The sequence below is a fragment of the Mytilus californianus genome, unplaced genomic scaffold (genome assembly GCF_021869535.1).
Source record: "Mytilus californianus isolate M0D057914Y unplaced genomic scaffold, xbMytCali1.0.p SCAF_10, whole genome shotgun sequence".
NCBI classification, from domain to species: Eukaryota; Metazoa; Mollusca; class Bivalvia; order Mytilida; family Mytilidae; genus Mytilus; species Mytilus californianus.
Window position 1 is genome coordinate 9,848,191 of NW_026262582.1, and position 11,766 is coordinate 9,859,956.

Sequence of the window (11,766 nt, forward strand, 5' to 3'; positions counted from 1 at the left end):
TTAAACTATATGTAATGAAATTATGAAAAGAAAAGTAGGGGATTGTGGGCAAAATTTTTGAATGGTATACATGGATAAAACCAGAGGATTCCGAAAATCTGGCAAAAATTCAAAAACAAGAGGAGCAAACATCCTTAAAAAAGCAAAGTTTTGCCGGGTTGACTTGTATCTCCTTGGTGCCATATTTGATGATATTTACCACCTTTTTTAAAGCCTTCTTCCACCTTTTCTTTTCTCTTTCCTATTCGACTGAAGCGTGATATCATTTTGAAGTCAGTCAATGCCAATATAACAAATCAGTTAAAGAAGTAAGATGCATGTACATGTTTATTTTAGAAAAATACTTTCTTAACCTTCCTAAATATTGCATGTTTTGAATCACACATTTTTTTGTTTTCCTCTTGCTAAATACCATAACTTTAGCTTTCTTAACATTTACTTTTAATGTCGACGTTTCGTAATAAAACTGGAAAATATTTAAGGAATTTTATAAACCTTTTTTTGCTTTTGAAAAAAAAAATACATCATTAGCATATAGTACTGTGAAATGTTTAATACACATAAGAAGTTTTTTTTTCAAATTTTTGCTTCAAAATTGCTAATGGGAGAACCTTCTAAATTTCTAAACTATTGTTTCAGATCGTTTCGGAAAATTGAAAAGAGAAAAGGTGACAAATTCTCTCCTTTAGTTAGTTATCTTATAATAATCAGTCATGGAGAAATCTGATAGTTCATTATTGTATTGTTCACAAGTTTGAATACATTGATACATATAAAAAAAATGAGGGTGTTTAATTTGCACTTTATAGACTGTTGCATATTTAAGTGCCAATCTGCCTCAGAATCAGGCAGTGGTGAAAACATGACAAACAAAAACCAACCAGGATTTACGTTAATTTACGTTCAAAATGTATAATGGTGCATGGATATAACATTCGTTTCCTTTTCCGACCTGTTCTGGTATTTCATGATATGATGATATTAAAATGCACTAGAAATTAACAGTTAAGCTAGGGGAGCTAACTCCGTAATTTGTTATCAGTCTAACCAAAAGTTATCTAGTGATTTCTCGAATTACCAGACATGCAGAAACGAAAGACCTAACATTTCTAACTCAGGATGAGGGTAACTTGAAAATAGGATAGTTAGATCGGAGGATTTTTTTTTCTGCCATACTTTGATATTCTTCTAAATTGCCTGATTCGTACAAAGGCTGGTACTTAATACCGTTATTACAGAGACGATTTCAGTTCTCTTCCTGTAATGATCTGTTGTTTTGTTGTATCTTCTTTTATGTAGATTTTGTTGGTCCTCTAGTAAGAATAAAATGATAGTGGTGTTGATGTCTAATAAAAGTTTAGTCTCACCTTTCATACTGTTCCTGTGCCTGTACCATGCTCTAAACCGTGTCTGTGGTTTGTTTACTTCGTATCGAAATGTTTTGTCTAATTCTATTTTGCTATTTAACAAAAAATTGTGTTGATGGTAGATCTTTAATATAATTATAAGAAGATGTGGTATGATTGTCAATGAGACAACTCTCCACCAGAGACCTAATGACATAGAAGTTAAGAATTATAGGTCACCGTACGGACTTCAACAATGAGCAAAATAAAACACAAATAATTAAAAAAAAAAAAACATCAAAGAGCTATTTAATCTATTCACCTCTTAATGGACTCCTGACAATTAAGATACCGATCATTAATCTTTTAAGGGGTCAAGCTTTTTGAAATCAATGGAAATTTTTGGTCTTCAATGCTCTTGAACTTCGTCCTTGATTTGGTCTTTTACCTTTTTGGATTCGAGCGTCACTCATGTAGACGAAAATATAGCCCGGTATCGTTAATGAATTCTAAATGTTTGCTTGTGTCTATCTCATTAATAAGTTTATAAAAAAATCTTGTTCATTCAATTTACATGTAAAGGGAAAATAGTTTACCCGAGAGAGAAAACCCCTACTCCTTTAAATAATGATATAGGAGGGTGTGAATTGGGGTTTAAGCTGGGGTCACACATTCACGATTTTTACTGCCGACCTTGATAGGACCATTCCCGATTAAAATTTGTCAAAAGTCTGACCGAGATCCTGTGAATCGTGGCTGGAAATTCAAACTTTTATTTAAATTTGTAAAAAAAAACTTATTCAATCACGACAACAATCAGATATTGTTCAGGAAGCGTCCAAATTCTGCCGTTTCCATCCGAATTGATCCCGATTTTTCCGTTCTCAATCTGATTCTAATCCGAATGTATCTTTCAAATGGTAAAAAACGACCGAATCTGTCCCGACAGCATCTCGATTCTGCCGAATGCGAACCGACAGACATCAGACAGTGACCAGACAGTGAACCGACGCTGTCGGAACATATCCGTTAGAAAACTGTCGCCATATTCGGGATGATCAGGTACTGTCGGAACGCAATCCTATCACAGTCTGCTGTGCCGCATTGCAAACGGCTTTGTCTGGACTCAGCCGTATCGTTTTCTGTAATTGTCGGGACTCTGACGTGGGTATTATTGCTGAATTTCGCATTAATAACGGGACTGTTCCGGAACGATTTCGGTAAAGACGGTTCGCAATCGGAATACAATCTGGACTCAATCGGCAAAAAAACAGCAATGACTAATTTCTCCATATTATGCCTGTTCCACAGCACACCGTCCAGAAAACACAGAAAAATGTTACGATTTTGATCCGATACAGCAGAATCTGTCAAGACATAGTCACGATTGTAATCCGACAAGACAAAATCGGCTGAGTTTCCCCGAATGTTACGGGACGCACCTAACTGTCGGGGGTGTTTGTCCGACCTGTCTGATCCGTAGGAATCTGTTACGAACGTATACTACAGCGTTCAGACAATAATAGGACATTCCAGATCATTGAGGATAGTAATCCGACTTATTCACTTTTCGAGTCTTAGCGCTGACCGATCTCAAACGGAAGCCATAATCGGCACTTTGTGAACACCGCATTACAGAATGTAGAATAATGGGCAAAACATATAAAGAATAGAGAATAAGGAGGTGCTAAATTATAAAGAATAGAGAATAATGGGCAAAACGTAGAAAGAATAGAGAACAATGGCCTAAAAAATTAAAGAATACAGAAATGAAGGACCCCTATCCAGACCCTCATATAGGTTAATGCCTTAGATGTAGATACACTTTATAGACAAGTTCCAATTGTTGGATACTAATACTGTATTGCTCTTTGATGTTTTTTTTTTTTAATTATTTGTGTTTTTTATTGCTGAAAGCAACACAACACTTACATGCAAAATATCGAATTAAAAATGGCCAAATTTGTTTGCGATTTACGCAGAGGAAATAGGTGTTCCAAAATTCTGAGCTGATATGCATAAAACTACTTAAGTTACGATTTATTCCGAACGGACGGATTTTTCTACATGTCCTACGATAAATTAGTACTACGATTGGATATCTTAACTTAAGTGGTGTTATGCCCTTTACATAGATCCAATACATGAGGACACATTTCGTCCCTGATAGACTTGCAATGTAAACTATATACATACAAATAGAATAAGTTACCGTGAAAAACAAATTTTAATTTGAAGGAAAAAATACTATGAACTTATTTACTTTTGATTTTAGATGAAAAATACTCTATTTTTGTTGGCTGTTTTATGTTTTATACATGAAGCCGTAGGTAAGTTTGATAACTTTTACAAGCAATTATCAATAATAAATAAATTATGGTAAGCTAGATACGCTACCACTATTCAATGAACCAATTTTACAAACAGACCCATCAAACATGTAGGACTGCTGATTCAGGAGACTTGTCGACGGATAAGAACCTAGTCTGGCATTCGATATACTTGCTTTACAAAATCACAGATTGATACAAGACTGCAAATTTAGGATTTAAATTGGTTTTAAATTTGAGTTACCAATGAGATGTGGATAAGTGACTTTTATACTGCATTATCTTTTGTTTTCATTGTGTCGTTGGGTTACTGTCTCATTAAAAAAAATATCCCAAACTGAGGAGAATGTACGGTTTTGAAACAAATTGTTTCTGAAATCAAATGCACTTCAAACTTTCCCTGATTTTCAGAATAAAATGTCATTTAATTATCAAAACATTACATTTTGTTTTGTTTACAGTGAAAAAAAAATCACAGTAAATTCAGTTAAATGACCTATGGCTACTGAACTTACCTCACGAACGCTTAGAAATAATATAGAGCACAACACTCGCTCCAAAAGATATTCACACATGATTTGTGTCTTAACTATTCACACACAAAACCTTACTCTGAGAAACGTTTGTGCCTCATTTTTAAATAGCAAAAATGTTTCTGGAATTTTACTTGAGAACCGGTCTACCTTCCATGGCATTATATTATTCTCCATTTCTTTGTCTTAAAAACATGTTTATCTTTAGCATAACGTTGGTACCTTTATTGTGATTGGTTAATTTGCCATGTTCAGACTTGGGGAATTGAACAACTTTGTACTTGCATATTGAAGATATTAGAACATGTTCCTGGCAACAGAATATGTATGCTTGGAAACATAAGTAACTCGATGATTTTATTTTGATAGGGATCAAAAGATTTTTATTTGACAGCTGTAAAGAGGGAGGACATCGTTGGGTCAAATGCTACGGATGTTTCTGTAAACATGAACAACATTTAGGTATGTAAACGACATAAACATATACACATAAGGAGATGTGACATGTATGACTGCTCAATTCGCACTTTCAGAATCTAATGCATTCTGGGTAATATTTTCAAAAGTGTACACCAAAACGTCGTGATTGGTAAAAAATGTCCTAAGCAATGAAAATTTAACCGATAGCTTGACGTTATTTTCATTTTGGGGTACGAACAATAAAATTACCCACAGTCCTTTAGATTCTGAGACGTTCAATTAAAAGACCATTCATTGGTCAAGGATGTGAACAATCACAAGTCATTTCATGGCCTTCAACAATGGACCAAGTTCATATCGTATATTTATAGTAAGCTATACGAATTCCAGAGATGCATGTAACAGTTTCAAAGCCACTACACCAAATGCGAATTTAAAGAAATAAATGTCTTTTCGGCGATTCTCGAGAACAATTGAAAAATCAAAAGCCTATTATCAAAGAGATGTGAATCAAATTAGAATCAATTCAAAAAAATAAACCAACTGTCTAACATGTTCATATAGTAAAGCTGCAGCAACAAGAACAAATATCCCTGTTTACATTTCAATGAGAAGTGCTTTATAGGGAAAATCTGAGATACAGTTTGGATCAGTTCTAACGTCTCTTAAAATATATCAGAAACTGTAAGGAGAACTGTTCTAGAACAGTCTGTATAAAAGTTCTCCTGACACCTGTAGAACAGTTTCTGACAGAAGTGGTTCAATAATAGAGCCGTTCATGGACAGTTCTAACCTAGAACAGATTGGGACAGATCTTCCGTTCTAGAACAGTCTGTAGAATAGTTCTCTTAACACCAACAACAACACTTTTTATTTATTTGTCAATCAAGAAGCCCCGAGGAGCAGAACAAGTTTCAATTAAAGTGTACAAATAATTGTGGTGATTTTTTTGATTGAACTATTAAAATACATGACAATAAAATTAAAACTATATATTCTAACACCTGTAAAACAGATTCAGACAGACGTGGTTTACCCCTAGAACAGTTCTAACCTAAAACAGATTCGGACAGATTTTCCGTTCTAGAACCGTCTGTAGAATAGTTCTTTTAACACCTGTAGAACAGTTTAAGACAGACCCCTAGAACCGTTTATAGATAGTTCTAACCTAGAACAGATTCTGACGGATCTACCGTACGACTGTTTTAGACAATTGATTTTGACAGTTGTATACCATAAAACAGTTCTATGGTAGAACTGATCCCAACTGTAGTAAAGCTTCAGTCACACCAAATAAGTTCTCAGAACGTCCGAACCAGTCCTAAAAAGACGTAAAACGGGTTGTTGTCCGACTAGAACGATAGCTTTGGCCGAACAATGTATATAACGCGACCCTGGGTAGTTCTTAAACAGTTTAAGATACGTCCATCTCGTCTTAAACCCGTCTGCAGTCCGTTTATATCCAGTTCAGACCGGGTAAAATTGCCGGTTCATCTCACAGCCGGGGACACCGTTTCCGTCTGTAGTCTGTTTAAACCGGTTTGCAACTAGTTATTCTTTGTTCCTTATACGTCGAAAACCGTTGTAACTAGTTCCTAACTCAATCACCTCGTTTACAGACAATTTAATTTGTTCTGACAACGTACTCATCTCGTCCCTAGTGCTTTCAGAACGTAAATGCAACCAATTTCTGGCCTGCTGGCTACAAAACCAGCATGTGCATGCCGGTTCTCATTCTTGTTCGCCACTTTTTATATATGTTTCAGTTGTGCTGGTTATTTTATAACTTGTGGTTTTAAATGATGACACAGCATAAGATGACATGCGGCGATGCTTGATGATTGTCTGATATTCCGTTTAATGCCTATAATGCTATGGTGATATTCGTCTTCATTATTATAAGCTGAAGTGCTGCATGAAAATACATATGTTAATTTGATAAAAAATTATGTGAATTTCGTTTCCCCTCTATACAAACTAGAAATGAATCACCACGCTCACTGAAGAAATTCCTACCCACCCCAAGATCAAGGTTATCTATGTTTCTGTGCATATAACTAACCAAATGATTAACCAGTGCCAAAACGGCCTCTTTTTATACCAAACCTTGTCTAATTTTACTTCAGACGGGTTTGTAAGAACGCAAGAAACAAAGACTCACTAAGGACGTTAAGAGGTCGATTTGGTTTTGTGTGTGAACGGGATAATGTGCTACAAACGGACTCGGTCTATGTGCACACGTACATACAATTTACGACCAACCACACCACGTCATACCACGTCCCTAGTACGTTCGAAGTACGGCAATTCCGTGCATATTACATCCAACTTGATTTCAGTACGTCGCCACTACGTCTAATGGCAAGACGGGGTGGTCGCCCGGAAATTATGAGCAGTCTCTGGAGCATCACACCCGTCCATGAAGTTCGTAAACAGACAGTTAAAAGTTGCTACTACGGTCATTCCGTTTTCGTACAGTTTAAGTCTGTTCGACTACATATTTCAGAACGTAATGAGAACGAGTGGTGTAACTGATAGGGATATAACCCGGAGGACAATGCAAAAAAAAGTAAAACTCGTAGACTATCTGACGTTAAAACCGGCGATTCTTATGAAAATGTCAAGACAAGACACGTGATGATAAACTATGTCAAATACAATTTTATGAAAAAAAAAAAAAAAAAATACCGAGAAAAATTACTAGTCAAAATTTTTATTTTTGAGTAATTTGTCACGATTTACTTGAAATTAAAAGTGTTTTCAATTATTGTTTATTTCATTTCTTTAGAGTGTTTAGATTGCACTAGATGTAAAGGTCTGAGCTGTAAAGGTGAGTACTTTTATGTCATATTTGCTCCTTATCATAGTTTTACACACAATCTGATTAAAATGTAGACTGGTGCGTCTACTTTCTGTTTTGAAGAGCTTTCGAGATTCCCTGGCTTCGTCAGATTAATACTCACCTTCAAAAATTTGAAGGCTGAAATTTCATTGGCTGATGTAATAATTACCAGAAAGTAAAACGGAGTGTTGTTAAATCCTTGTCAGCAAAGCTTTGACACAGGATCTGCATTTTAATCAGATTGTCATACACATAGTCTATATTGCGCGAGTCTGGTTCTACAAAACAGACAGTAGGTGTAATGACAGAATCTGGTAACCTGACTAAATACACGTAGAACTGGCTTCATTCCGGTTCTGGAATTTGATCCTGAAAAAAATACAGCTTCGGATTTTGTTTACATTGTAAAGAAGAAAAAAAATGGTATGATATTATGAGCACTAACATTGAATGTGAAGCAGAAGGTATAAACTCATAGGCTCTGCATGGTATCTGAAATATTTTAGCTTTGTGCCTTAATATAACACAATCACTAAGTCTTTTCTCTGATTAAAATTATACATTACTATGATAAAATTAAGGTACTCAACTCGAATGTTTTAAGAAATGACGCTTGGTCGAAAACTTCCGTTATATTTCGATTCCGCGGTTGTTTATCCCACTGAAACTTGTAAACTCGTAAATTTATTTTAAAGTATTTACAAAATGGTGTATAACACGCATATTTCTGTTGTCGGAACCATTCGCGGATCGATATATAACGGAGTATAATTTCTCGAAAATGCGAGTTGGGTACCTTGTGTTATATGAAGTTATATAGATAATTATTTTTTCCAGACAAGATATTAAAGAAAAATAGTTATTCTAAATCATAAGTAGTTTTTTACTTTACGTTTTAGATCAAACAGATGCGCCAAAGACTCATGCACCTCACATAACTCATGCACCGCATGCAACTCATGCACCCCATAAAACTCATGCACCAGTTGTTACCCATGCACCATTTACTACAAAGTCAACACATACCAGTGTATGTGACATCGTTGCTATTTTTGATGCCGTTGCAAGAAATCAATTTGTCCATAACTCACGAGCTGCACAATGTCCTAACGATGATGGTCACCATGATAATGATGCCTTAGTTATGACACTGTGCAACGCCCCTGTCAGTTCTGAATGGGTTGAAGGCGAACAGGTAATTCGTAATTGACTGTATAATACAAACAATTAATGATCACGTGATCACGTAAAATACCTGTATGTTAAGAACTTCTTAAAATTATCATTCAAGGATTTGGACTTCATTAAATTGACAAATCACGTTACTTTATTTATTTGGAAATAAAATAACCAAAGAATGAAATCTTCCATTTTACTTTATTTTTTTAAGCTAATAGTTCAAGATAGAGGCGAAAGATACCAATAGGATATTTAAACTCATCAATTGAAAACAATCTGACAGTGCCTTGGCAAAAAAAGAAAAACGACGAAAAGACAAACAAAAGTACACAAAACACAACATAGAAAACTAAAGACTAAGCAACTAGAACCCCAACAAAATCGAGGGGCGATCTCAGATTCTCTGGAAGATTACACAGATTCTGCTTCACTTGTGGCACCCGTCGTGTTGCTCGTGTAAATACAAACCCAGTGATAACTCTATTTCGGTAGGTCACATTCGAGGAAAAGAGGACGGTATTGTGGTTACGACTATTGGAACATATCCGTCGTTATCTGTGAAATAGATACTCCATACGTGTATTGGGTTTTATTCGATAGTTTCCATACATCTAGTGATTTTTAAATGGCATTAATAACTTACTTTTACAGGTACTTTTAAGGAATGGCACGTGTTCAGAATTAGCTAAACCGTACACTCCAGTATTTTATCATCCGCGGAAAAATGTAAGACATGCAGGCATACTTATATCATGTGATGGAAATGAAATAAGGGTAAGTATTGTACTAGATTTTCCCTTTTCATTCCACACATATAATCTCTTTCTTATATAAGCAAAGAAATTGATTTCGATTAATATTGGCTACCCATAAGTTTTATTTTAAAGATCGTTCATATCTTGAGAAAACGATTAATACATATTTTTGATAAAATGATAAATATTACAATATAAAAATTAGAAGATGTGGTATAATTTCAAATGCGACAACTCTCCACCAGAGACCAGTATGTATTTAAATATGTGGAATACTACAACGCTAATGAGGAATACTTTAAATTCATTTATTAATAGTTTGATCGTTAGTGTTTTAATGCCATTTTCAGCACTGTTTGCTATTTCTTGTCGGCAAGTTTTTTTTGTTGGCGGAAGCCAAAGTGTTTGGAGAGAATCATATACCTTCGGTAGAAAAACTTGCAATCCTAGTCAATTAAGATTAAGAGTCGAACGCACCCGCATGAGGGCTCGAACTCACAACCTCAGTGTTGACAAAGTGGTACAGCAGTTGAACTACTTAGACCACTCGGTCACCGATGCCTACCAATTTATTCATTGAAGCATTGCGATAATTGTCTTCTTTCATTCAGTCAGTCAAACAACTTTACTCAAAATACACACAGTGCATTATAAAATTGAGAATGGAAACGGGGAATGTGTCAAAAAGACAACAACCCGACCAAAGAGCAGAAAACAGCCCAAGGCCACAATGGGTCTGCAACACAGCGAAAAAATCCCGCACCCGGAGGCGGGCTCCAGCTGGCCCCTAAATCAAAATGTGTGCTAGTTCAGCGAAAATGGACGTCATATTAAACTCCAAAACATATATATGAACCAAAATTGAAAAAAAAACATACAAGACTAACAAAGTCCAGAGGTTCCTGACTTGGGACAGGCGCATAAATGCGGCGGGATTAACATGTTAGCCTTTTAATCAACATTTTACTATTTTTAGGTCCATAGTCAATGTTTTATTTTATTTTATCTTTCTAATTTTGTTTTATAGGTTTTCCATCAAGAATGCGATACTACTCCAGAAGTTTTGCATGTGGAATCAGCACCACTCGATAAAATATATGTATTAACATGGGCTTGAATAAAGACAAATTCGAAAGTGTAATTTTTCATTATTTAAGAACTCGAAAAATAGCTAGGTATAAAGCATGGGAGATTTGGGAGTAGTCAACGAGAAACCAAATAAAACTTGCCCTTCGTTAAACGGTCTTCAACAACAGACAGCAAACCTAGAGTCTACGTGCAATGTTCATGCTCTTAATTGTCCTGAATCTAAATCAGATGTGAACTGAATTTGTAAAACACAAAAATCAAAGAAAATCATATTTTAATAAATACATAGTGTTTACAATTTTTTAAATCTTTTTAAAATTTTTTATCGTTATTTTCGGGTCAAGTGCTTTTCCCATATTCTGTTTTGTCTCTCCTGCAACGAAATTCATGGAGAAACAAAGCCCTTCATTAGATGTTTGCCCAATGATATACATGTATATATATAATTATATGTAGAATCTTGTTACATGTAGTCCACATATCGTTATTAAAATTAGACCAAACCCTCCATTAATTCAGATTACTATATTGCCAGGAAACACGTCTGTTGATACCGAATGTCATGACAACTTTGTTATGATATTTGTAAATTTTGTGTCGCTAACACATATTTGAAAGTTTCTGTTGAATGATATATCACATTGTTTTACTCCTGACGATTTATAGCTTAATTGACATACTGTACATTCATTATTATTCTTTGGATACCAATTTTCGTGGCTGTCGTGGATACAAGTGAACCACAGATTTAAATGTCAGCGAATTAAAAATTGTCCATAAGTATGTATGCAGACTTTGGCCAAAGACAAGATATCAAATATACATGCGCATGCAAGTTTTCCCAAATCCACGTAAAATTGGTACCCACGAAAATAAATGAATCCACAGTATTGTATAAGACGCCTGGCAATTGTTGAAGACTGTAGACAATTTGTTTTGTTTGGTTACTCCCTTATTGACGTTTATGCAAACTCTCAAATTATTCAATTAACTAAACGTATTAGAATTAAAACAACACCGGCAGCGTAATAAATAAGTACGAACAGACCGGAAATAGTACACGAAGGGCACAAGCAAAGGAACGAATCAGTAAATAGGAATTTCATATACGAACATTTATATACAGTGGTATCTGTTTAATTTCGTCACAGCTTTTAGACCTCAGACGTTTTAGAGCTTTGAATATTTTATAGAAATATGTTAGTTTTTGTAAACGGAATGCCTTAAACTGGATGCCTTTTGATGGTAAAAAAAAGTAAACCACTTTTAAAT

At 35.0% G+C, this 11,766-nt stretch overlaps 1 protein-coding gene across 1 annotated transcript; it reads left to right on the forward strand.

Annotated features, from left to right (window-relative positions):
- Positions 1-3,621: 3,621 nt before the first annotated feature.
- Positions 3,622-10,546, forward strand: LOC127718670 (uncharacterized). The gene is made up of 6 exons (XM_052224723.1): positions 3,622-3,676; positions 4,579-4,671; positions 7,418-7,459; positions 8,371-8,666; positions 9,302-9,424; positions 10,433-10,546. The coding sequence occupies exons 1-6, from the start codon at positions 3,622-3,624 to the stop codon at positions 10,520-10,522; spliced, it is 699 nt and encodes a 232-aa protein (XP_052080683.1). The 3' UTR covers positions 10,523-10,546.
- The last annotated feature ends 1,220 nt before the right edge of the window (positions 10,547-11,766 follow it).